This window comes from Coregonus lavaretus (assembly GCF_964263955.1).
Source record: "Coregonus lavaretus genome assembly, chromosome: 32".
NCBI lineage: Eukaryota > Metazoa > Chordata > Actinopteri > Salmoniformes > Salmonidae > Coregonus > Coregonus lavaretus.
In genome coordinates this window covers 23,507,995-23,534,294 of record NC_140019.1, presented here as the reverse complement: position 1 = coordinate 23,534,294, position 26,300 = coordinate 23,507,995, and the positions used below count along the sequence as shown (strand labels likewise).

At 40.7% G+C, this 26,300-nt stretch overlaps 3 protein-coding genes across 4 annotated transcripts; all 3 read left to right on the top strand.

Annotated features, from left to right (window-relative positions):
* The first annotated feature begins 4,169 nt into the window (after positions 1 to 4,169).
* Positions 4,170 to 9,638, top strand: LOC311107874 (transmembrane protein 33-like). Its single transcript, XM_084150452.1, has 8 exons — positions 4,170 to 4,299; positions 5,138 to 5,212; positions 6,132 to 6,226; positions 6,927 to 7,114; positions 7,487 to 7,554; positions 7,819 to 7,952; positions 8,128 to 8,211; positions 8,377 to 9,638. Exons 2-8 carry the CDS (start codon positions 5,159 to 5,161, stop codon positions 8,504 to 8,506), a joined length of 753 nt encoding a protein of 250 aa, XP_084006578.1. The 5' UTR covers positions 4,170 to 4,299; positions 5,138 to 5,158; the 3' UTR covers positions 8,507 to 9,638.
* Positions 9,639 to 9,812: 174 nt separating this feature from the next.
* Positions 9,813 to 18,733, top strand: LOC311107483 (BBSome complex member BBS7-like). Its single transcript, XM_084149979.1, has 19 exons — positions 9,813 to 10,350; positions 10,582 to 10,647; positions 10,775 to 10,837; positions 11,190 to 11,365; positions 11,583 to 11,769; positions 11,926 to 11,998; positions 12,096 to 12,212; positions 12,433 to 12,563; positions 12,777 to 12,861; positions 13,036 to 13,138; positions 14,953 to 15,145; positions 15,314 to 15,388; positions 15,479 to 15,544; positions 15,781 to 15,920; positions 16,994 to 17,158; positions 17,394 to 17,503; positions 17,680 to 17,783; positions 17,890 to 18,013; positions 18,206 to 18,733. Exons 1-19 carry the CDS (start codon positions 10,315 to 10,317, stop codon positions 18,337 to 18,339), a joined length of 2,148 nt encoding a protein of 715 aa, XP_084006105.1. The 5' UTR covers positions 9,813 to 10,314; the 3' UTR covers positions 18,340 to 18,733.
* Positions 18,734 to 20,736: 2,003 nt separating this feature from the next.
* On the top strand, positions 20,737 to 25,652 carry LOC311107350 (cyclin-A2-like). 2 transcript variants are annotated; one of them, XM_084149836.1, is made up of 9 exons: positions 20,737 to 21,030; positions 21,145 to 21,391; positions 21,840 to 22,089; positions 22,202 to 22,308; positions 22,402 to 22,625; positions 22,887 to 23,091; positions 23,500 to 23,613; positions 24,537 to 24,670; positions 24,923 to 25,652. In XM_084149836.1, the coding sequence occupies exons 2-9, from the start codon at positions 21,179 to 21,181 to the stop codon at positions 24,972 to 24,974; spliced, it is 1,299 nt and encodes a 432-aa protein (XP_084005962.1). In that variant the 5' UTR covers positions 20,737 to 21,030; positions 21,145 to 21,178; the 3' UTR covers positions 24,975 to 25,652. The 2 variants fall into 2 exon arrangements, with proteins under 2 accessions (XP_084005962.1, XP_084005963.1); XM_084149837.1 differs by having other exon boundaries at positions 20,748 to 21,391.
* Positions 25,653 to 26,300: the final 648 nt, after the last annotated feature.

Genomic DNA, 26,300 nt, shown 5'->3' with positions numbered 1-26,300 from the left:
TGTCAGCAGCTCCTGCAAGAGGAAGGCATTGATGCTATGGACTGGCCCGCCCGTTCCCCAGACCTGAATCCAATTGAGCACATCTGGGACATCATGTCTCGCTCCATCCACCAACGCCACGTTGCACCACAGACTGTCCAGGAGTTGGCGGATGCTTTAGTCCAGGTCTGGGAGGAGATATCTCAGGAGATCATCCGCCACCTCATCAGGAGCATGCCCAGGCGTTGTAGGGAGGTCATACAGGCACGTGGAGGCCACACACACTACTGAGCCTCATTTTGACTTGTTTTAAGGACATTACATCAAAGTTGGATCAGCCTGTAGTGTGATTTTCCACTTTAATTTTGAGGGTGACTCCAAATCCAGACCTCCATGGGTTGATAAATTTGATTTCCATTGATAATTTTTGTGTGATTTTGTTGTCAGCACATTCAACTATGTAAAGAAAAAAGTATTTAATAAGATTATTTCATTCATTCAGATCTAGGATGTGTTATTTCAGTGTTCCCTTTATTTTTTTGAGCAGTGTATAACACTGAATTAGGATGTGTCTTAACAAGTGTCATTCTGTTCTTAGGACAAAGAAGATCGTAACTTTTTCCTGATCAAAGAGAGGTTTCGAAAGCCTTATTTGACCAGGGAATGACCAGGAGAGGTGTGGTGGAGGTGAGTGTGGTGGAGGTGAGGGTCATTAATGTTTTGTTTTGTATTCCGTGAACATCAGAAAGGGTTTTGTCTTTTTGTAATATCTCCCTGGGTTCTGGGCAAAACATTTGGCTTAGGACTACTTAGGAAACTTCCTTACTGATGATTCACCTTTTATATAAGACATTAATTGAAAGCATCTTAACCTTCTGCTTCCATGGGTGGTATGGTTCGGCAGCGTCAAGTTTCAAAGCATCCCATCACTCTACAAATCAAGAACCATCCATAAATCCAGAAAATGTTACTAAGATACACCCACTATACGACCAGTACCAACAGCTGCTGTCAGGTCGAAGGTTCAAAACCCCACTCTGTAGAACAAACAGGGCACACAAGTCATTCATATCAACCAGCATCAGGTTCCTAAATCCAGGAAGACTAAACCGTAACTCACCACCTACAGTATACCTCTATCTATTTGTCTGTCTGACCTTGTCTTGTGAAGTATGTCCTGTGATATTTATGTTGTATTTTAGTGAAGTGTTGAATGTTCTGTGATGTGTTACATGCGTGCCATTATTCCCAAACAAATGCCGCTATGGAACAATTAAGTATTCATTCATCCATCGTTGTTGGGCTATTGGATTCCATCACCTGGTCCCAATGCACTCCCTACCTCTTCCCCTTGACTAGCTATCAGAGGGTTATGACTTCAAATTCTGAAGAAATGTCATGCAAATCCTGGATCCTATCCCCTGCTGTTGTGATAATAATGTTGATTCTTATGTTGTTTTAGCTTTTTCCAGTAGCTATTTGTGTTTTGCCTCTAGTTTCATATTGCCTGGTAAAACCCAGATTCAAAACACCCCCCCACTGCCCTTCTGGTTGTGACACAATACAGATCATTCATGGTAAATAAGGGCTCCTTTTTCAATCATCTGCAAGATAAAACGCTGAGTTGGTGGAGCAATATTTTTGTGTCTACTCTTTTAATAAACTATTATGTGCAATTACTCTGATTTGTGTTTTCTTCCAATTGTTTCCTCTAGAATTGGTTAGGGAATGAAAGAAGAAAACTGTCCCAGAGTCAAGCTGTCCCTAAAAAAAAAAACTAAGCTCTACAAACAGAATGTGTCAGCTTACAACCTGTTTATGAGGGACCACCTGAAAGCAAAATGTTTGTGCAGGTTTGGCTTTAATTACCTGTTTGCAATTACAAGAGCAAAGCGGGCATTCAAGTATTGTGGACTGTATGCATTTCTCAATCGGTGTGTCTTTGATGTTGGTAAATTATTATTATTTTTAGATGAATGATCAGAGGGGTTTCTCTTCAGAACGTTATGGGTCTAACAACAAATTCTAAAGTCTACTGACTCCATCTGACATATATTTCTACTTAGTTTCAACAAGTAAATGTTTTGTTGTAGTAACGCCTTGATAGAATAGATAGATAAAACAATGTCACTGACATTGTCATGTTTTCTGTTGTATGTCAAGAGTTATGGCAGGTACACAGGGCAAATGGCAGGCATTACCACCTGCAACAAAAGCCCATTACAGTGAGGAGGCAGACAAGCTACAGGCAGGAGGTCAGGAGTTGGAGGGAAACCTGATGGCCTTAAAAGTCAAAGATTATTTAAGACGGCTGAAATCAATGGTGGGAATATATACTGTAGGGTCACAATACTAAATCATGACATTTTGAAACTTTTACTTAAAAAAAGTAATGGATTTGGATTTGATAGTTGGAGTTAGATTTGAGACACAGATTTAAGATCCAGAGAACAGACATTTCTCTTACGAAAGGATTTCAGTCTTTTTGCCAACTCTTTTCCTATAAGCATTTTTAGATGTCTTTTTTTTTTACATCTAATTTCATTTATTATTTATCTTGTCTATTTCTACATAATTTTTTGTTAGGTTATCGAGTTGGAAAATATGGGGGTTGACACAACATTCCTTGTCCACAACCCCAAGGACCCCATTCCAGTCAGCACAGCCTCATCTGGGAGGGGAAAGGAATGTGTTGAGGGCCAGGATCTGATCGCCAAGTTTTCTGTACACCTTTCTGGTACACATATTTTTAAAATAACTTTGATAACATTTAACCTCAAGCATACAGATGTAGGATATACATTTTATCACCCTGTTGCAGGAAAGCTGTTCTGCAATGAAGGACATTTTTAACTTGTAGTGTATTTGAGGTTTGAAAAGGCTTCTGAAGTTTGTAATTTCCACGTAGAAATTTCAGACATGATTTTCCCTTGCCATAAATGTATCAACCCCTGACAAAATTTCAATTTATTAGAATCCACATTTCACATTTCCTGTTACTGCAGGATTATTTTCCTGCTGTAGCAAACTGACTCAAATTAAGATCCAACATCTGTACATCTATGGGCCTGGAGCTGGAGATGGGCCTGGAGATGGGAGGGGAGCTGGAGATGGGAGTGGAGCTGGAGTGGGAGTGGAGCTGGAGATGGGAGTGGAGCTGGAGCTGGAACAAGGGCCTGGAGCTGGAGGTTGGGCTGAGGCTGGAGCTGGAGGTTGGGCTGCAACAGGACCTGTGTCTAATTCCCCAGAGGTTGGTAATAATATATGCACATACAATGAGTATACAAAACATTAAGGACACCTGCTCATTCCATGACATAGACTGACCAGGTGAATCCAGGTGAAAGCTATGAACCCTCATTGATGTCAGTTGTTAAATCCACTTCAATCAGTGTAAATGAAGGGGAAGAGGCAGGTTAAAGAAGGATTTCTAAGCCTTTTTATTTATTTCACCTTTATTTAACCAGGTAAGCCAGTTGAGAACAGCACCAAAAACAGGAAATTTAAGCCAAAAAGATTGCTAATGCAAAATTGCAAATCCTTTTAAATGGATTATGTTCAAATCGAATTGCACTCAATACATGTTCTTCCCTACTATGGGTCATATTAGCGGGCTATCCCTGGGTAAAAACACTTTTTAAAATCCATTACATTAGCTTTTTAAATCACAGTTTAAAAAATAATACGATTATGTGCCTTTGAAGAAGGGAAGGGACATCAGAAGATCTTCTAGTTTTAGTTACAGCACAATAAAAATGGTCATTACCGCCACCAACGTATACGGGGTGTAGTACAGCCATGGTTGATGCTTTTTGCCTATTCGGAAATTACGATATGAAACGTTGATTTGAACCTTCTGACCAAGGTCAACTAGTGGGTCAGGCGGCGCCCCACTGTGTTGATTCATATCGCGTGATTTCTGATGATTGTTCTCGATTATATCGACTGATTGGTTCTGTATCGGGTGAGATTCGAGCCAACGTATTAAGTAGCTGCCTCGTGAAAGTGACAAACTGACACGTTTTCATTTTCGTCAAAAACTACTTTATATCGAAGGAGTGCCTTTTTGATGGCATGCGCAAGCACATTTCCGCGAGAGACGACCTTTAGACCCGATGACGTATTTCTGCGCATGCGCTTAGCTAACCAACGTCGCAATGACATCGCCTACAGCTTGATCAGGGAGAAGCAGTTATTGCCTATCTTCATACTGTACTGTCTTTGGTGGGAACGACGCATATGGCTGAGAAGCAAAATTAGCAACAAAATAACGCAGTCACTGGTAAAAGTGACATCTGACGTTGATCTCGACAGTTTCAGGTAATTTTCGGAAAATATATCCTGAATCTCATTATTCGTATTACATTGAAGTCAAACAGTCTCCAACGTTAGCTACACATAATGCTTATTTAGCTAGCTAGCTAGACAGAAATACTGAGCTACGAAAGTGAATCAGCTAACTACCGTTATTAGCTAGCTTGCTAACAAGCAAGTGCTGAACATTCTAGTGCCAGTGGAGGCAGTCCAACGTTAGCTAGTAGCTAGCGTACATTAGGCTAGCTAATTTATTCACTGACATTAGCCAGCTTGCTAACGTTTGCTCAATTAATTAAATAAAGGCAACACATTTGCTCGCTAGTTATCATTTCCTGGCACTGTCTCACACTTCTGGCTAATAATTGTTAACGTTAGCTAAGCTAGCTGGACAGCGCCTGTGTTCTGTCAATGCTAACTTACAAATGATATTGATGAATTTAGTCATCTAACTAGTTAACTAGCTAAGTATGTTAACTAACATTTGCTTGATTCAGTTTAAACGTTTTAGCTCGCTAACTAGTTTTGATGTTAACGTCTTTACTCCGCATATCAAAAACAGCTCATGAACATGGCATGCTCTGCTTGCAAGCCAAGTGACTGTGTTCTTCTGCCTGTTAATGTGTGAACATTTCTCAGCTCACTAGCCTTAGTATCCAAGGTTTCACTTCATCTATCATTATGAATCCAATAATTTTTCTGAGCTCAAGTTGGCCTAAACCTGAAAGAGTTAGAACTATGAGTTTGGTATGCATGAACTAAGCAGCATTGTCTCATTCTTGCCATTTCAAGTGGGCTTGCAATGTCAGGGTGCCAGAAGTTATTCATGTGTTTTTCTTTTCAGGGATAAACCAGAGTCAAGAAGATGGCTGACACAGAGCAAACAAGTGCCCCTCCTCCCCCTCAATTAGGGACAGTGGTGAGTAATCATGCACTTTTACTTCATCAGATCATAGATTGTACTTGTTAGGCTGGATTTATACTCCACTAGATGTACTCTAGTGTAGAAGCTCTGACTTCACCACACACATTTCACTGCGTGTCATAGCTTGTAACTTTATGCACGCTCCAGTGACATTTTGTAACCGTGAATGTTTGGTGGAGGATAAACCCAGCCTAAAGTCTAATTTATACCTTGTGCAAGTACGCAACGTAAGGACATAATTAGCTACACTAATTGACTGTCCTGTGTAGTTGCATTGTAAAAACATGCAAATGTGTGCAGCCCCAAATTTGTAGTGCAACGCAAGGCAAACCATTTTTGCGTATGTAATTGTGTCCCTGCATTGCGTCATTGCAGTAAGGTAACATTACATTCGTTTTTTTGCTCTCACATTTTGGCTTATTGCATTTCATTTGGATAGTGCTCATTAGCCTTGGGCGATACCCCGGTATATGGTATAAGCGGTATATTTCGAAATACAGACGGGGAGTGCATGCTACGCCACTGCTTATAAGTTAAGTATGACTATAAGAAATCTAAGTTGGGTCAAATAAATAATATCCAGCTCAGGGCTCCAGCTATGCATTTGGTTTGCTAACTTGCTAGCTGAGTGGCTAGATGTCAAGATCAAGCTTCTTGGTTACAGCAGAGACATTCAATCCCCTCTTGGATCAAGATCCCTGTTGCCTAAATTGTTTTTGCCCGCCTTGTGTGCACATTCGGTAATGCCGTACGAAAACGGTATGAAAATCTGGATTACCGCAACCGTAGTTCTCATACTGATACAATATAGGCCTATGGTTGTGCTTCTACAGTGGACGGTGATTCTACAGTGGATGATTTAGTCTAGTTTTTCCTAATCTTATGAAGTTGAATGTACTCTCTTTTTTCACAGCAATTCATGTTGGCTAACAAACTAGAGACGGCAATGTGGCTCTCGCGGCTCTTCACCGTCTATTGCTCAGTAATGTTCATTCTACCTCTCTTAGGGTAAGGGTCAATGCTCCAATTGTTTGCTTTGTCTATATGTCTATTTAGAAAGCAATACGCTATGATAGGGACTGGTCATTGGGTTTGGTTTTCTACTGCATTGTGCAGTTTGGGTTTTGCATTATTTTTGTTTACTCAGTTCCAGCACCAGGGAAATATTTTTCTGCATGTGCACATAGCAATATAGCAACAATACCTGACAAGGACAACCAATGCAGAACTGCCAAATGAACAGATGTTTTACTAATAACATTATCAAATGTCTGGAATGATCACCTGATGCCACCACATTCACTTTTATAGCATATTCTGGACCAAATTGTTTTTCCACCATTTTTATATACTCCAAAATATATACTGAACAAAAATATAAATGCAACATGTAAAGTGTTGTTTCCATGTTTCATGAGCTGAATCGTCTGAGACCAGCCACCTGGACAGCTGATGAAACTGAGGAGTATTTCTGTCTGTAATAAAGCCCTTTTGTTGGGGAAAAACTCATTCTGATGTCTGTGCCCCTACCCTGTCATGTGAAATCCATAGATTAGGGCCTAATACTTGTATTTCAATTGACTGATTTCCTTATATGAACTGTAACTCAGTACAATTGTTGGGTTTGTATATTTTTGTTCAGTATAGTTAATTAGTCTGAGTTCCCTCAGAGTAATGCATTTATCTGTTTCTTCTTTACATTTTCCAGACCCGAGGCGGTCGCCAATTTCTATCAGCGTGCGCTGCTGGCCAACGCCCTCACCAGTGCTCTGCGGCTGCACCAGCGGCTCCCCCACTTCCAGCTCAGCAGAGCCTTCCTAACCCAGGCACTCCAAGAGGACAGCTGTCACTACCTGCTGTACTCCCTCATCCTGGTCAACTCTTACCCTATCACAAGTATCCTCTCAACCATACATAAAGGCCTTATCACCATAGCCTGGTCCAAGATCTGTTTATGCTGTATAGCCAACTCCTATGGTCATTGTCATGCCAGGCTAATATCACCATGCCTTGGTTGTTCTGTCATAAGGGTCTCTGATAAAGCTAGAGCATGGTATATCACCACCAGACTGGTTTGGGGAGAATGCCAATTGTGTTGCAGGAAGGTTTTTGTAATGCTTGGGGGTCATGGTTTCAGTTATGCAAACCTACTAAAAACCTATTAACAAGATGGCATTGATTGACAGCACTATTTGATGCTGACCTCAATGTTTATTTTGTATTGTTGTCAATCTTTAATGCTGTTTGCCCCTTAACCGCAGTCTACAGTGAGCATATTCCCAGTCTTCCTGTTCTCGTTGCTTCATGCAACCACCTACACAAAGAAGGTTCTTGATGTAAGTATCTTCTCTTGATTCCAAAACATTTCAACGTTAGTGAAGCCATACAAAGCCAGTTGAGTAAAGCATAGCCAACACTTAAAAGGGTATTTTATAAAATACCCTTTTACTAGTTTTGGCTAGGTAAAATTGTCATTTTGCTCCTCAATTGGACATTTCTGGTTTTAGGGCATTAATGGAAAATGTACAGTGTATAAGGTGCTCTATGTCTCTGCTAGTTTAGTCATGTGGTGCTCCTGATGTGTATAATTCCACTTGTAGGCAATGGGCCCCAATAGCCTGCCCTTCATGAGGAACTTCCTCAACAAGCTCTCGGTCAACCAGCAGAACATCCTGAAGTTCATCGCTTGCAATGAGATCTTCCTCATGCCAGCCACCATATTCATGCTCTTCAGGTATGTCTGTTTCTTGGTAAATTTCGCTGCACATTTGAATGGTACCTTAGACTGAAGTCAGATTAGGGTTTTTCCTTCTTAGTCGATGTCTTACTATACCAGTATGCACTGAGATAAGAATTAATCGATTGTCCTCCCCAGTCACTTGATTAATGATTGTTTTTTGTGTTTACAGTGGCCAGGGAAGCTTGCTGCAGCCTTTCATTTACTACAGGTTTATAACTCTCCGCTATACTTCAAGGAGAAACCCATATTGCCGGTAAGTAGCCTCATTTGACTTTTGTGAAGTAATTTTAATATGTAGGATAATTGTACAATACCAAATATGGCGAATTGCATTTTTCTATGTATTTGATGTTGATTAAATCATTTCTCAAACCATCGTTTCCCCCTATCCCCTAATCTCCCTGTCCACCTGTCCCAGCACCCTGTTCTCAGAGCTGCGGATCCTGCTGGAGCATTTCATCATGAAGCCTGCCTGTCCCCCCTTCTTCAGAAAGATGTGCCTCAACAGTATCGCCTTTATGAGCCGCCTGGCCCCCACCATAGTGTGACCTTACTTCCTGTTCCCACACAACCATAGTTTGTACTGTAAGGGGCGTGGCAGCATTTCAACTCGAGAGGGACTGACAAACAACTTTGAGAGCGAGGAAAAAACCCTTTTTGAATGTTAGTCTGGTCTGTCTTCCTGCGGCGCTGTTCAAATGCTAGAGCGGAGGCTGAGGTTCGGCCTACGACGCACTGAAAACCCCAGATCGTTTTCGATATGGCTTTATGGAACAGCTGAACACTCACTCCCCCCTCCTCCACCCCCTCTTCTCTCTCTCTTTGGGAATAAACACCAGCTGACTATCTGATGTGTTCTACTTATAAGGATTGACCTTATGATGGTTAAATGTCTTTGGTCTGTCCTGTATGATTTATTTATTCATGGGAAATACTTGTTCTTCTTTAAAAAAAAAAAAAAAAAAGACTTACTTCTGAGATTAGATAATTCAATTGTACTATACATAGTTGCAGTCATTTTTGTATAGCTTAATCATATTGTGCTTTTCAAAGGCGAGATGAGATGTCAGTTGCTCTTTTTTTTTACATCCACTAATTCCATTTTATACATTAGTTTTCTTAGCGGCAAGCATTGGTTATGATTTTGTCTTAAAACACGTTTTTACTCTTTGAATTTGAAATGTGATCTATGCCATGTAACTCACTACTTAGAAAATGTGTTGGCAGAGTCCAAAAGGGCCCTGAAATGAAAAAGCAGCATATATGCTGTATTTTGAAGACTTGAATGGTACAAGGACATGTAGTTGTAGGATTTATGCTTGAAATTAATCAGTTTCACTATACCAGCAGTTCCTCAGTCCGTGCACAAAGCACATGTTCTGCAGTAAATGGGAAGGACTAGGCTGGCTTCAAATGCAAGTGTATATTTGCATTTTGAATAGGTTTTCTAATTGAAAATGTCTTTAAATTCACGTTCGATTAAACTGATTTGAGGCTAATACCCCTATAGTTGTCCGATTCAATGCATGCCCGTGTTAAATGTCTTTATTTACTTGTAGAGAAACCATGTTTGTGTAGATCTGGAATAAATTACTCCATTCTCTTAAATGAAAAAAATGACCTTGAATGAGATGTATAACCTCCATATTCACTGATATATAAACATGATTTGTATCAAGTAGTATTTTTTTACTCCTTTTTAGAGCATCGGTGATTTTATTGGTTTGGTTTTTATTTGAGGATGGCCACTTTCTACTAACCAGGAAGACAACAATACTGGAACCGCTAAACCATTCAGAATCTACGTTGAATAACACCGACACCACCATCACCCAATGATATTGAAGCTTCTTCAAACAAACAACGTTGTTCATGGTAACGGGTCCAGTGTGCTCACAGCAGAATCAGATGCTAGCTATCTCGACAACAACCTTTTTTTGCTAGCTACTATAATGTCGATAAACTAGCTAACGTTATGGTTTAAGTAATTCAAATAACGATGTGCCAGCTATATAGAATATATTCATATGTCAGTAGTCACCTGCATTCCGACTAGCTACAGTTTTAGCGAGCCAGCTAAATTAACCAACTAGGCTAATCCCTACTACAGAATAATCCCAATCTGACCAAATGCTTTTTGTTTACCTAGCATGTTAGCCAGCTATCTTTATTAGCTAGCTAACGTTGATTTAGATACCTGTAACGCCGTTCTGAAAAAAAATGGCTTATAAACTGTTAACGTAACTGGACAGAAACCTTTTGGATAATTAAGATATAGCTATTAGCTAGCTAGCTAATCAATTGAATTGCACACCAATTTCTGCCGAGAAAACACTCACATCAAGCCAAGGACATCATGGAGATCAACCTCAACCGAGTTGATTATCTACAGGTAACTGAGTTGCATGTATTGCTAGTATAACTAGCTAGATTATTCAACTGGGTAGCTTTTTCCTACATTTTGACCCGTGATCATGTCACTAATGTTATGGCTAAACAGTAGCCTAAATTGAGTGGAAAAAGAGTTGGACAGCTTGTTTTTTTTTGTACTCTGCCAACTTTGATTTCAGTAACTAGATTACTTGTGATACTGACTGACTGGCTGTCACATTCATTAACACAGGTCGGTGTGATATCTCAGAAAACCATGAGGCTCCTCCCTGCCTTGGGACGCAAAGCAACCCAAAAGGTACTGAAATGTGAATGTGCATTATTAGAGGTGACCCATAAATAGACCTTGTGGTTGGTTTTGAATATACGTTTTGAACAATGTCCCAAGCAGTCTTGAGTTAGAAATGTCATTTTGTGTGTCTCAGGTTGCGGTTGCTGATCATGATGGCGTGATAACTTGTTTTGGGATGAAAAAAGGAGAAGCTGTGGTAGGTATTGAGTCTTACATATTTAACAACATTGAAATACTAGCCTGGGTGCCAGTTTGTTTTTGGGAGCCTACTCATTCATCACTGTTGGCTAAATCAGAGCCAAACTGGCACCCAGGCTAGCAGAATACAGCCACTTTCAAGGACTTCATATGAATACCTACTGCCGTTGTGCCCAGGAACAAGGCACAGCTTAATCCCTAACTGCACCAGGGAAGCTGCTCTGCAGCTGACCCTGTGCTGTTCGGTGGGATGGGTACTGTGTCCTCAAAAATACAAGTTTCCTTTCTCATTGTGTAATGAATAAATAAAGTTTCATTCCATGAATGTTGATTGTAGCTATCTTTTCCAGCCTGTGTTCAAGACCTTGCCAGGGCAGAAGATAACCAGACTGGACCTTGGTGGGGCTCTTGGAACCCCACAGGAGAAGATCTTTGTGTGTGCTGGCTCCGAAGTGAAGGGATACACCAAGAAAGGCAAACAGTTCCTGTCCTTTGAGGCCAACCTTACAGAAAGCATCAATGCGATGTGAGTTTTAACTTTTTGATGTGAATTATAGGTTACCTTGCCTCGGTTCCAGGCCTTCTACACATGTTTGTCAACAGTGATGAACGAGACTTGGGAGTATGGTTTTGCGAGAGTATAGGCAAGCTTTTATTAATAAAGACACTTGGAGCGTTCTTTAATTGGTTTATAAATAAGGGGAATTGTGGGTTTGTTTTTGTGCCTACAATGTGTTTTTCAGGCACGTTTCAGGAGCAGACCTTTTTGTGTGTGCGAGTTACATCTACAACCACTACTGTGACTGCAAGGATCAAGACTACTACCTGTCTGGAGACAAAATTAATGACATTGTGTGCTTGCCTGCTGAGAACTTGGGCCGCATTGTCCCTGTGTTGGCATGTCAAGACCGAGTCCTCAGAGTGTTGCAGGTGAATGGGTGAATGGAAATTGTGTATGAGTACTGCAGTATGAGTATATAAGTACTTCAATGAGTATTTACATTTACATTTTAGTCATTTAGCAGACGCTCTTATCCAGAGCGACTTACAGAGTACTTCAGTGAGTTTGTGTTTTATTGCCCATAGGGATCTGAGCTTGTGTATGATATTGAAGTCCCTGGTCCTCCCTCAGTTTTGGAGCTGTACAATAGAGATGGAGGCAAGTATAAAATCCTTATACTGAACTCAAATTTCAATTTCACACATCCCTGTACTTACAGCAAACTGGTCTACTTCTACCCCACCGTCTGCTTTAGGGACTAATGGCGAAGACATTCTCTATGGAACTGTGGATGGCAAACTGGGACTGATTAGGATAACTGATTCCTCTTCCTCTTCCAAATGGGAGATTGATAATGAGAAAAAGAAAGGAGGTACGATATTGTTAAAGAAGATGTAAACTAGTATATGTTTCATCTGTCAGAGACTCAGAGTATCTATGCACTGAAACACAATTAGCACACTTATTAACATTGTATGTTATAAGAATGTTATTAACATTGACTTATCATGTTGGGCATCACTCAATCATATAGCATCATTCCATTCATTGAGCTTATTCCCATTTTCTTCTTTTATGGTTGTTTCTACTAGGTGTTTTGTGCATCGACACATATGATATCCTGGGTGACGGGGTGAAAGACATCCTTGTTGGCAGGGACGATGGGACAGTGGAGGTCTATGGGTTTGACAGCTCCAATGAGCCCTCATTGCGCTTTGAGCATGTAAGTCCACAAATCATATTTTTATATGTTATATCCTACTGGCACTGTGCATATCATCTGCAATTCAGGGGGAAAATTGACACTTTATTTTAATTCAAAGTTGATAGAAATGTCTTTATGTTGTAAAATGCGGTGAAATAACAAACTTTCTATCCTAAAGTTGAGAGAATATTGTAGAAATCCATGTCTTTGGGATACTAACTTGTCCACCAGGTGTTATTGGAGAGCGTCACCTCTATCCAGGGTGGCTGTGTTGGGAAGGAGTCTTATGACGAGGTTCTGACAGCCACATACACAGGTGAGCTATCAACGAAGGAAAGGATTTGTTTTATGCACAAGAGCTATGGAAAAAAGAACCACTAGAGAGAGAAAAAACGAATGTCCGCTGACTGTTTGCTGCTCACAATAAGTGCTCTATAGGAGATACAGATACAATGTTGTGAGCGACTTGAAATAATATGTATGTGTCTAGGGTGGGTGACAGGGCTGACCACAGAGCCCCAGCAGGCTGAGGCAGGCGCTGGAGAGGAAGTCAAGATGAGTCGAGAGACCCAGAGCAAAGTGGCAGCTCTCAGGTATACTTGTGGACAGTTGTTGTTGTCACCTGCATTTGCAATATACAGTGGGGAAAAAAAGTATTTAGTCAGCCACCAATTGTGCAAGTTCTCCCACTTAAAAAGATGAGAGAGGCCTGTAATTTTCATCATAGGTACACGTCAACTATGACAGACAAATTGAGAAAAAAAAATCCAGAAAATCACATTGTAGGATTTTTAATGAATTTATTTGCAAATGATGGTGGAAAATAAGTATTTGGTCACCTACAAACAAGCAAGATTTCTGGCTCTCACAGACCTGTAACTTCTTCTTTAAGAGGCTCCTCTGTCCTCCACTCGTTACCTGTATTAATGGCACCTGTTTGAACTTGTTATCAGTATAAAAGACACCTGTCCACAACCTCAAACAGTCACACTCCAAACTCCACTATGGCCAAGACCAAAGAGCTGTCAAAGGACACCAGAAACAAAATTGTAGACCTGCACCAGGCTGGGAAGACTGAATCTGCAATAGGTAAGCAGCTTGGTTTGAAGAAATCAACTGTGGGAGCAATTATTAGGAAATGGAAGACATACAAGACCACTGATAATCTCCCTCGATCTGGGGCTCCACGCAAGTTCTCACCCCGTGGGGTCAAAATGATCACAAGAATGGTGAGCAAAAATCCCAGAACCACACGGGGGGACCTAGTGAATGACCTGCAGAGAGCTGGGACCAAAGTAACAAAGCCTACCATCAGTAACACACTACGCCGCCAGGGACTCAAATCCTGCAGTGCCAGACGTGTCCCCCTGCTTAAGCCAGTACATGTCCAGGCCCGTCTGAAGTTTGCTAGAGTGCATTTGGATGATCCAGAAGAGGATTGGGAGAATGTCATATGGTCAGATGAAACCAAAATAGAACTTTTAGGTAAAAACTCAACTCGTCGTGTTTGGAGGACAAAGAATGCTGAGTTGCACCATACCTACTGTGAAGCATGGGGGTGGAAACATCATGCTTTGGGGCTGTTTTTCTGCAAAGGGACCAGGACGACTGATCCGTGTAAAGGAAAGAATGAATGGGGCCATGTATCGTGAGATTTTGAGTGAAAACCTCCTTCCATCAGCAAGGGCATTGAAGATGAAACGTGGCTGGGTCTTTCAGCATGACAATGATCCCAAACACACCGCCCGGGCAACGAAGGAGAGGCTTCGTAAGAAGCATTTAAAGGTCCTGGAGTGGCCTAGCCAGTGTCCAGATCTCAACCCCATAGAAAATCTTTGGAGGGAGTTGAAAGTCCGTGTTGCCCAGCGACAGCCCCAAAACATCACTGCTCTAGAGGAGATCTGCATGGAGGAATGGGCCAAAATATCAGCAACAATGTGTGAAAACCTTGTGAAGACTTACAGAAAACATTTGACCTGTGTCATTGCCAACAAAGGGTATATAACAAAGTATTGAGAAACTTTTGTTATTGACCAAATACTTATTTTCCACCATAATTTGCAAATAAATTCATTAAAAATCCTACTATGTGATTTTCTGGAATTGTATTTCTCATTTTGTCTGTCATAGTTGACGTGTATCTATGATGAAAATTACAGGCCTCTCTCATCTTTTTAAGTGGGAGAACTTGCACAATTGGTGGCTGACTAAATACTTTTTTTCCCCACTGTATATCAATGGAACTTTGTAAGCAAAACTCAGTGTTGGCAAGGTTAATTCAACAGCCAAAGTGAAGTCCTGTGTGTAGCAAAACATTTGTTAGCTAACTTAAATATGAGGACAGATACTGTCTGTTGTTATTGTTACAATTCTCCCAGTATGAACCCACAGCACATGTCCCCCTCAGGGAAGAGCTAGACCAACTGCAGATAAAGGTCGTTCAGGGCCGTGAGAAGTACCAGCAGACCTCCCAGTCTAGTACGGCGGTCTCCGCCATGCCCGTGTTCAGCGTCAACGACAAGTTCACCCTGTGTCAGGACGACGCCAGCTACAGCCTCACCCTGGAAGTGCAGACGGCCATCGACAATCTGCTGCTGCAGGTGAAACAAATTGACTTGACTCTGTATTTATGTTGTGTATTGAACCCGAAAGAGAGGTTTGAAAGTTTCTTTGCATGAGAGAGATCTGCTAATTATACAGTACGACTATTTGATGACTTGTGGATTTTTATGTCATGGATTGTAATGTTAGTATTGTTTTCTTTACAGAGTGATGTACCAATTGATCTGCTGGATGTCGACAAGAACTCTGCTGTCGTGAGTTTCAGCGAATGTGATTCAGAGGTGAGATGTCCTAGTACAGAGAGCATACAAATACTACAAGTGAATGCTTTAGACTCCTCAAAGCACTAATTATGCTATCTGTTCCCGCAGCCAAAAGGCAATTTTCTCCTCGTTACGTACAGATGCCAAGCAAATACTACACGGCTTGAGCTGAAGGTGAGAGTTTTTTTTAAGAGTATGTTTTAAAGTCAGTTCTTACAGATTTTAGCCCAATAACTATTAATTTAGAATTGTACTAATGGCAATTAATAAAAACATGTAAATTGAAACCATTAGAAGTACCACTCTCTAGTCTCCAGTTCCTTCCCAGTCCCACCTGCCTCTGCAATGCGGAGGGGAACACTGCTGTGTGTTCTCATGACTTGTGTCACAGCATCTTCTCCCTTCTCCAGGTGAGGTCCATTGAGGGCCAATATGGCACCCTGCAGGCCTACATCACCCCACGCCTGCAGCCCAAGACCTGCCAGGTACGCCAGTACCTTATCAAACCCCTGTCCCTTCACCAGAGAACTCACACCATTGAACAGGACAGGTAAGGAGAAGGATAAAGCACTAGTATCAAATAAAATAAATGTTTATTGGTCACATGCACCAAATACAACAGGTGTAGACTTTACAGTGAAATGCTTACTTACGAGCCCATTTCCAACAATGCAGAGTTAAGAAGTAAGACAAATATTTGCTAATAAAAAGGAAATAGTAACACGATAAAAACAATAATGAGGCTATATACAGGAAGTACCAGTACTGAGTCAATGTGCAGGGGTACGAGGTAGTTGACGTAATTGAGGTAATACAGTATGTACATGTGGGTAGGGGTAAAAGAGACTAGGCAATCAGGATATATAATAAACAGAGTAGCATCAGCGTATGCGAAGTGTGAAAGTGTGTCTGTGCGTGTGTGTGTGCGCGTGTGTTGGAGTGTCAGAGTAGTATGTGTGAGTGTGTGGGTAGAGTCAAGTGAGTGCATAGAGCCAGTGCAAGGGAGTCAGTACAAAACAATTAAGATGAATTAATAAATAATAAAGCGGGTCAATGTAAATAGTCCGGGTGGCCATTTGATTAACTGTTCAGCAGTCTTATGGCTTGGGGGTAGAAGCTGTTCAGGTGCCTTTTTACAAAGACTTTGTTGTGCCAAATTTGGTCAGTCTGCCAAAACCTATCTGGGCTGTGCGGCAATGTGATTCCTTTGGCCTGTTAATAACACTTTGCTTTGAGGACAACTTAAATGAACTAACAATAACTAACATGAACTAACATTTAAAACAGACTTAATGGATGCTAGACAGCTATAAAAGAAAAAAAAGAATTGACCCCCTAGGCACGTACACACACACATGCACCCCGAGGGGTTGTGGCAAATTGTCAGTCTGGAGCAGACTTGTCTTGCTCAAGGGCACAACAGCAGTAGATGGTTCCCAGGGTACTGATCATATCTGAGAGAGCAGTCAGCAACCTCCCAGCCACTGGTGCCGGAAGTTGAGTAAGACTATATGGTCCTATATGGTAATAGTCTACAGAAAGAAAGACAGTGTTTGACTCAATCTCACTCTTTTTCTGTCTTCTTTCATTGTCTCCCATTTTCTCTCCATCCCCCCCAAACAGACCCATGAACACTTTGAGTCTAGTTGGCCAATTCAGCTTTGCAGAGATCCACTCCTGGGTCCTCTTCTGCTTGCCAGAGGTCCCAGAGAAGACTCCAGCAGGGGAGAATATCACCTTCTACTTCCAGAACACTTTCCTTGGCACGCAGCTGGAAGCTACATACTGGTTAGGAATTAAATTAATTCAATACAACTTAATTTATCCCCTTAGGGATATGCGTCAATCAGAGTGCTTGGTTTAGTTTTCCCAGTAATTGTAACCAATGGAATAATCCCAAAAGTGCAAACTAAAGCTTGAAATCAAGCGCACCTCTCATACTTTTTGCCATTGTACTTTAGGGAGAATGAATTAAGACTGTACATTCAATATGGGTTTTCTTCTCCCCCCTTTGTCATTTTAGTAAAGGGGAAGGCCACTTCAAGTCTGACAACATTTCCACCATCTCCATACTGAAGGATGTCCTCTCCAAAGAAGCCACCAAAAGAAAAAACAATCTCAACATTTCTTATGGTAGGTCTTTAGCTAGTTACATTATTATCTGTTTTTAGGCTACTAGTTAGAGTTATTGACGATGGAGTGAAACAGTTATGTCTGTTCATGAAATAAAAAACATATTATCTTTATCTTGTCTCTATCCAGGCCAATATAGACAATCTCACAATTGTATTTGCGGCTCTAATTTCCAGATATCAATGACGATTCAGTGGGCCACACACTCAAGATGATTCATCCGAAGCTTGAGTATCAGCTGCTATTGGCCAAAAAGGTTCAGCTGATTGACGCATTAAAAGTAAGTACCAGTGTTGCAAACAGTGATTTGAGAAAAATGAAACTAGTTTAATATTGCAACTCTTGCTCACATATCGCTGTGTGTGTATGCTGTGTGTGTTTGGTAGGAGCTTCAGGTTCACGAGGGGAATGCTGACTTCCTCATTCCAGAATATCGTAACATTCTAGATGAGTCTGCCTATCTGCTAGAGGAATACAAGAAACAACCAGCTCACCTGGAAAGACTTTATGGTATCTCAATGTATAGTTATTGCTCTAACATTCTCATTTCACTAGAATTAAAAACAAATTAAATGTTCAGCGATCACAGTAGCCTAGCTTGCCAGGGATCCTTATCTCCTGGTGCAAAACGAATTTGACAGTATAGTTATGCAAAACTACCATGACAGTAACCTGTGTGTGTGTGTTTTTCCGTTTCCCCAGGTATGATAACGGACCTCTTCATCGACAAATTCAAATTCAAAGGACAGAATGTGAAGACAAAGGTGTCATTGCTGCTGGAAGTTCTGGATAACTACGATTTGGATTCTTTGATGAATTTCTTCAATGAGGCATAATATCAAACTTGAGCAAAGAGGATGCAAACTTTGACACTCCATTTGTAATAGCTTTTGTTTTGTTTAGAGTATAGAGTTTACTTTCCAGCTTTATGTTTGTTTTGTGTAAGATACTAGAATTATGTTACATAATCTGAATTCTTTATTATTCTATACTATTCTACTGTATCTTAGTCCATGCCGCTCTGACATCGCTCGTCCATATATGTATATATTCTTAATTCATTCCTTACTTAGATTTGTGTGTATTGGGTATATGTTGTGAAATTATTAGATATTACTTGTTAGATAGTACTGCACTGTCGGAGCTAGAAGCACAAGCATTTCACTACACCCGCAATAACATCTGCTAAACACGTGTGTGACAAATAAAATTTGATTTGATGTCTAAACCAATATTTTGTTGGCCTAGCTATATACAATACCAGTCAAAAGTTTGGACACACCTACTCATTCAAGGGTTTTTCTTTATTTTGACTTTTCTACATTGTAGAATAATAGTGAAGACATCAAAACTATGAAATAACACATGGAATCATTTAGTAATCAAAAAAGTGTTAAACAAATCAAAATATATTTTATATTTGAGATTCTTCAAATAGCCACCCTTTGCCTTGATGACAGCTTTGCACACTCTTGGCATTCTCTCAACCAGCTTCACCTGGAATGCTTTTCCAATAGTCTTGAGGGAGTTCCCACATATGATGAGCACTTGTTGGCTGCTTGTCCTTCACTCTGCGGTCGGACTCATCCCAAACCATCTAAATTGGGTTGAGGTCGGGGGATTGTGGAGGCCAGGTCATCTGATGCAGCACTCCATCACTCTCGTTCTTGGTAAAATAGCCCTTACACAGCCTGGAGGTGTGTTGTGTCATTGTCCTGTTGAAAAACAAATTATACTCCCACTAAGCCCAAACCAGATGGGATGGCGTATCGCTGCAGAATGCTGTGGTAGCCATGCTGGTTAAGTGAATTCTAAATAAATCACAGAACGTGTCAGCAGCAAAGCACCCCCACACCATAACACCTCCTCCTCCACGCTTTACGGTGGGAAATACACATGCGGAGATAATCCGTTCACCCACACCGCGCCTCACAAAGACACGGCAGTTGAAACCAAAAATCTCCAATTTGACCAAAGGACAAATTTCCACCGGTCTAATGTCCGTTGCTCGTGTTTCTTGGCCCAAGCAAGTCTCTTCTTCTTATTGGTGTCCTTTAGTGGTGGTTTCTTTGCAGCAATTCGACCATGAAGGCCTGATTCACACAGTCTCCTCTGAGCAGTTGATGTTGAGATGTGTCTGTTACTTTAACTCTGTGAAGCATTTATTTGGGTTGCAATTTCTGAAGCTGGTAACTCTAATGAACTTATCCTCTGCAGAAGAGGTAACTCTGGGTCTTCCATTCCTGTGGCGGTCCTCATGAGAGCCAGTTTCATCATAGCGCTTGATGGTTTTTACGACTGCACTTGAAGAAACTTTCAAAGTTCTTGAAATGTTCCGTATTGACTGACCTTCAAGTCTTAAAGTAATGATGGACTGTCATTTCTCTTTGCTTATTTGAGCTGTTCTTGCCATAATATGGACTTGGTCTTTTACCAAATAGGGCTATCTTCTGTATACCCACCCTACCTTGTTACAACACAACTGATTGGCTCAAATGCATTAAGAAGGAACGAAATTCCACAAATTACCTTTTAAGAAGGCACACCTGTTAATTGAAATGCATTCTAGGTGACTACCTCATGAAGCTGGTTGAGAGAATGCCAAGACTGTGCAAAGCTGTCATTAAGGGTGGCTATTTGAAGAATCTCAAATATAAAATATATTTTGATTTGTTTAACACTTTTTTGGTACCTACATGATTCCATATGTGTTATTTCATAGTTTTTATGTCTTCACTATTTTTCTATAATGAAAAAAATAGTAAAAATAAAGAAAAACCCTTGAATGAGTAGGTGTGTCCAAACTTTTGACTGGTAGTGTATATTCAGTTATATGTTCTGTTTTATAGGTTGGCACTTGAAAATATCATCCTTCATGTTTGGCAGTTATATTTCTATTGAAGTATATAGACTAGAGTATTTAAATACACAAATACATTTTTTTTTTTTTGTCATGGGGTGGGGTTGTCTCTGTGTATAACATAAGTGAGTGTAACAAGACTTTGAGATGCTCTCAGAGAGATCATAATTGTACGATATTATATTAATTAAAATTATGAAAAAAGTACCTTGTCAGTTTGTCCCGCCTTAGCTGACAACAAACCTGACACCCCGACGAAATCGCAACGGCCTGCGTATTCGCGGACACATTAAATCTGAGTTGTATCAGCCGCCGTAGATGCGTGACGTAGAGATTGGCCGTTTCGCCTTCGGTTGTGATTGGCCGTTTCAATAGTCGCGGGCTACTTGAACTGAGAACAAGCAACATTTCTGCATGAATATATATTTTGAGAGGACAAGGGACTGTTTGTAGATAAAGGTTGCGCGATAGTTAGCTACATTTATTGAATTTAGTCAAACAGAATGTCGCGCTAATGTCGGTTTTCATGCAGAAGATGATTTTTTTTGCATCCACGTTAAAAATAGGGTTTTAAATTTGCAGCTCCGACTTACGTTGTTGCCATCTCAACACCACCGACGTGTGTGTGATAACTTATGCTACTGTACTAGCTAGCTTGCTAACAGAGGTAGTCTCTTTGTACTATCTAATACAATTTGTAAGTCACTGTTTTTATTCGGTACGGTATTTCTTTACCGTCAAGGTTTTATTTTTGTTTGTAACAAAGTGCACGTTTCTGCAGTGACTTGTTTGGTGAACCAGAAACTGAGGATAACATGTCAGGATCAAACCAAGGACAAGGAATCGCGGTTGATGTTCCACTGCCAGAATACCAAAACCAAGAAAATATGCTGTCCAGACTGAGGGGTCCAATTAAAAACCGGGTGGACAACCAGGAGAACATTGTCCCCAAAGCACCACAGAGAACTGTTCTGGGAGGTTTGCAAAACAACCAATGCAGCAAACCTCAAACTCGCGGCACAAAACAGGTTGTTAACTTCTAGCTAGCTTTTCTAACTAGCCACAACCAGCGAACACTATACAAACACAGACTTGTTGCCTAGCTAGCATAACTGGCATGTAAATTGAGCTTGGTGGCTAGCTTACTTACTACCTAAAATTTGATCATCTTAGGAAAACACGGTCATAAATATAGGTTATAGTTTGACGACCAATAACAGTATATTTAATTTACAATTACAACGTTTTGTCAAGTAATGTGTTAATGTCCGCTAACTAGCTAGGTACCCTCCAAAGTAGTCCGCCATTTTATGCTGTCAATGTCTTGTGTTAAACATTGGGATGGCTAACTTGCGTTTTCAAACATTTCTTCCTATATTATTAATTAATTAGCATTAAATGACTAGGTGGAACTAACTCATTGTCGAAACCATGGGTACTGAAATATTTGTCTGATCTTTAAAACTGTCATTTCAGGTGCTGTCCTGCGAAAATGAAGTACCTAAAAGTTATGCAGAGAAGCTGGGCACCAAGCAGCCAGCTTTTCAGATTCACCTGGATGAGCCAGATGCTGCCTTCTCCAGGAAAAGGGTGTCCCTCAAAGCCAAGCCCTCCACAGAGATTTCCCCCCTAAAACTGAACCCAACAGTTACATGTCTCAGGCAGCCTCTCGCCTCTCTTGACATACCTGTGACATGTTTGTCAAACATGGATGGCAGTTTTGGTGGTGAGTATTTGAGTAATAATCCACTTAGCTTTTTTTTTTTAAACACTTTTAAAACCCTGTGGAGAACATGGTATTTTCTCTGGATTAAAAAGTCACATTTTCCTCTATATAGATTGTCCCATGGATATGTCAGTTATTGAAGGTGAAGAGAAGCCAGTGGACATGAACGCAGCAACAGAGTATGCTTCAGAAATACATGCGTATCTTAGGGAAATGGAGGTGAGCAAACTGATGTGTGCTATTCATTGTTCAGTTGTCACACAAATCACTGAACAATAACTACAGTTTTTCCATTTGTGCTCTTGTCCCAAGGTTAAGTCCAGACCAAAAGCAGGCTACATGAAAAAGCAGCCAGATATCACCTACAGCATGCGAGCTATCCTCGTTGACTGGCTGGTGGAGGTTGGTGAGGAGTACAAGCTCCAGAACGAGACTCTATACCTTGCTGTGAACTACATCGACCGTTTCCTGTCTTCCATGTCAGTCCTGCGGGGGAAGCTGCAGTTGGTCGGAACCGCTGCCATGCTGTTGGCCTCGTAAGTGTTGTCGACCCCCACAGCATCACCTTGTGTGCAGAGTAAACCAAGTCTGTGCTATCTGTTGTGTAGAGCCCACTGTATTAGGTGTCTGTCCCAAATTAATAGAAAAGATTGGCACCAACATCTGACTAACTTTAATTGGTGGGAACTATCCCTTTAAATGAAAGTAAACCCTAGAGATGAAGTACTCCTTTAATTGATAGTGTCAATCTAAGCAATGTGTGCTTTGATCACTCACTGGTTTTTCTTCAAATGCAGGAAATTCGAAGAGATCTACCCCCCGGAGGTGGCAGAGTTTGTTTACATCACGGACGACACCTACACCAAAAAGCAAGTGTTGCGGATGGAGCATCTGGTGCTGAAAGTGCTCTCCTTTGATCTGGCCTCTCCCACCATCAACCAGTTTCTCACCCAGTACTTTCTCACCCAGCCTGTCAGCAACAAGGTGGAGAGCTTGTCAATGGTGAGTAGTGTACACATTGTAGTGGTGTTCACATCTTGTAATTTTAAAGTCCTACTCCAGTCTGTTTCACTTCATTTAACACCCGATTTACTTAAATCTCAATAGGTGGTCCAGGTATCATGAAATGGCACAAGTGGGAGGGTGGGCCTTAACTCTTTTGTTCTCTATTCCTCAAGCAAGGGGGAGGCTGATCACATCAGACTAACTCCTTGAATGCCATACTCCTTGAAGTTTACAGTTGTCTAAACACTTTTGTGCTGCATTGTGTACTGTTTAGTGTGTACTTTAATCTATTTATACTTGGGATATCACTTTTCACAAAAATCACTGGAGTGTCTAAGTTGAAATACTTTTTTTTATAGATATTTGGTGAGTTCTTTCTTACAAATGTTGTCTTTGTTTCCTTAGTTCCTAGGGGAGCTCAGTCTAGTAGACTCTGACCCATTCCTAAAGTACCTCCCCTCTCAGACCGCTGCTGCTGCCTTTATTTTGGCAAACCACACTATAACAGGAGGCTCATGGGTAAGTTTGCAATGCTGCTGTAAGTGTTGTAGCAGGGTAGGAGTTTCATGGCCCTCTGGTTCGGCCTTGATGCTCCACTCAAAATAAAGCATCTTAAACAGGTCTTTGCCTCAGAGCGGTAGGCTAGGATTTGGTAGCTGGTGCTAACAGTAATTCTCTCCCTGCGGTGTATGTGCCACTGGCTCACACTGTCTGTTGGGCTACTCAGGGAGAGAAACAATCAACACATTTTGGTGTGTCATGAACCTCTCCTCATGTAAATATGCAAGTCTTCACAGTAATAATCAGGCTTTTTTTGTCTCACTTGCTGCCCAAACATTCATATATTGATGGTAACTCACCTAGCTTATCACAACTCGGAGTAAACTTTGTGAAACCGAGATTTACAACTGCTAATGGCCTTGGTGCACTAGCCAATTAGTTGTCACTGAAGGGCAAGTGGCCTTGTCTTATTAAATTCTGTACCTAAACTTGGCACAAACAATGTTATTTCCACCTCACTAAAGTCAGTGCCATATTAAGTCTGCTTTTGTAAGATGTGTTTGAAAAGTAGTCTATTCCCCAGTTGACAGGTTTGCTTACTGACATGGGGAATACAGTGAATCTCTTCCCCAATATTTTCAATTCCCAGGCTCATCCCTGACAAGCAATCTCTTGATTGCATTTGATCTTCAGGGGGTACCATGCAGTGTTTTATTTTCCACACTTTAAAGTTTAAACCGAACATTGTCCTTATACAACTGTAGCACGAGATAGGCAGCAAACCTATGTTCAATTGCGGCCTTTTATTCACCAACAATCATTTTTCCTCAACTCAGATCTTTTGTCACCTGAAATCTTTGCCCTAAATTAGAACGAACCGGTTTGCAGTGACTATTTGAGTTTTGTGCATTTTTCTGACTGTTTAATTTGTTTTATTTCAGTCCAAGTCTCTGGCGGAGGTGACAGGCAACTCTTTAGAAGACCTGATGCCATGCATAGAGGATCTGTACCAAATGTACCTCAATGCTGCTACTCATGCGCAGCAGTCAGTGAGGGAGAAGTACAAGGGCGCAAAGTAAGTGGACCATACAGATGGATTTATTTTCGTCATGTTGGCATATTTCCCTAATGTATACATGCCATTGGTATCCATCCATTTGCAATTCTAATCTAAAATAGCCAGTAAGCTTACACACATGGCTATTTTATTTTTTGTTCTAGGATACTACTTGTTCATATTGTAATTTTATAGATTTCTATTAGCTTGAACATGAATGGTGGGTCTGAATGAAAGCTTGTTTATTTATACCATATTGTTTCTCTCTAGGTACGAAGAGGTCTCTCTCATCGAGCCCCCCACGAAACTGTCATTGAAATGATTTTATATTTTTTGTGCTCGCCAATGCCAAACTGTATTTCCCTTTGCATATTTATATTTTTACTGCGTTTCACATATTGCCAGAATTTCAATAACTTAACTCTGCTCGGCTGCGGTCTAGGGCATGTGGACAACATTTAAAAAAAAATTGTAATGTGCATTTTATATGTACGATCCTGTAGGATAAGGATTGTCTTTTTTATGCTTGACGCAGCCCTGAGCTTTAATGTAGTTAATCAAGCAATGTCATGTTTGACTTTGTCTTACTAGACAAATGTTTTTAACTGCTAAAAAGCTGTAAAGATGAGTCTTTCACTGTCTGCATTCTTGTAATAAAACCGCAGCTTATTTCCCCTCTTCAACTAATAGACACTTGTGAATATTTCCTGACATCTCTGACTAACCATGGTTGGGTTTTCTATGACAACTTTATTTTATATGGATGTGGTTGAATTGTTATTTTTATAGTACAAATGTATTCTGGTTAATGGTATTCTAGGAGAAGTTGGACGCATAAGTCTAGGTAGTTTGGCTCGACATTCTGCGGAACAGTGTCTGCCTTTTTTTTAATTTTTTTTTTTAAATCACTTGCCTTGTGCAAAGGTATGTGTTTTATTGGTTATCAATCAAGGCATCATTCGCTCTGTAAAATGTCTCGTAAATAAATTCCATTCCCACAGACCCTACGTTATTAATCCTTCCTGTTTTAAATTTCTTAGTGTATTGAACTTTCAGAAATGTAGTATAAAGTAGTAGCCCAATGTAAGATGGGTTTATAATTTGAAGTGAGTTTCAAATGAATTTGTGGGTGGCATCAGTGAAATGTCAGTATGCCATGTCTTGTGGCCTCTTCGTGGCAGCAGTGAAATATCAGTATGCCATGTCTTGTTGTGGCCTCTTGGTGGCAGCAGTGAAATATCAGTATGCCTTGTGGCCACTTGGTGGCAGCAGAGCACTACTTCCTTGCCTTACTGCAGTTTTTCCCAAACTCGGTCCTTGGGACCACAAGGCTCTACACAGCTGATTCAAATAATCAAAGGTTGAGTTCATTATCTGAATCCGCTGTGTAGTGTTAGACCCAAAACCCCTTGGGGTCCCCAGGACCTAGTTTGGGGAAATGCTGCCTTAGTGAGTAAATTGTCACCAATGTTTTTCTCAACTCCTTGCAGAGCAATTTGAATTAAACTCAGTGGTTGTTTTGATATCGCACAAATGTATTCTGGTTAATGGTAACCAGTAACATGTGTTGTCCTTTTTTAAAAGTGACATTTTCAAAATGTCCTTCCAACTATAAATGTAATGTGTTATAAATGATGATGGTGTTTTG

Bases quoted from the DNA above. Each gene is read 5' to 3' on its own strand.
- LOC311107874 (XM_084150452.1), top strand. From the start codon at position 5,159: ATGGCTGACACAGAGCAAACAAGTGCCCCTCCTCCCCCTCAATTAGGG. The intron at 6,227-6,926 runs GTAAGGGTCAAT...TACATTTTCCAG, and splicing joins TTCATTCTACCTCTCTTAGG to ACCCGAGGCGGTCGCCAATT. The intron at 7,953-8,127 runs GTATGTCTGTTT...TTGTGTTTACAG, and splicing joins ACCATATTCATGCTCTTCAG to TGGCCAGGGAAGCTTGCTGC.
- LOC311107483 (XM_084149979.1), top strand. From the start codon at position 10,315: ATGGAGATCAACCTCAACCGAGTTGATTATCTACAG. The intron at 11,999-12,095 runs GCAAGTATAAAA...CGTCTGCTTTAG, and splicing joins GCTGTACAATAGAGATGGAG to GGACTAATGGCGAAGACATT. The intron at 15,146-15,313 runs GTGAAACAAATT...TTTTCTTTACAG, and splicing joins TCGACAATCTGCTGCTGCAG to AGTGATGTACCAATTGATCT.
- LOC311107350 (XM_084149836.1), top strand. From the start codon at position 21,179: ATGTCAGGATCAAACCAAGGACAAGGAATCGCGGTTGATGTTCCACTG. The intron at 21,392-21,839 runs GTTGTTAACTTC...CTGTCATTTCAG, and splicing joins AAACTCGCGGCACAAAACAG to GTGCTGTCCTGCGAAAATGA. The intron at 23,092-23,499 runs GTGAGTAGTGTA...TTGTTTCCTTAG, and splicing joins AGGTGGAGAGCTTGTCAATG to TTCCTAGGGGAGCTCAGTCT.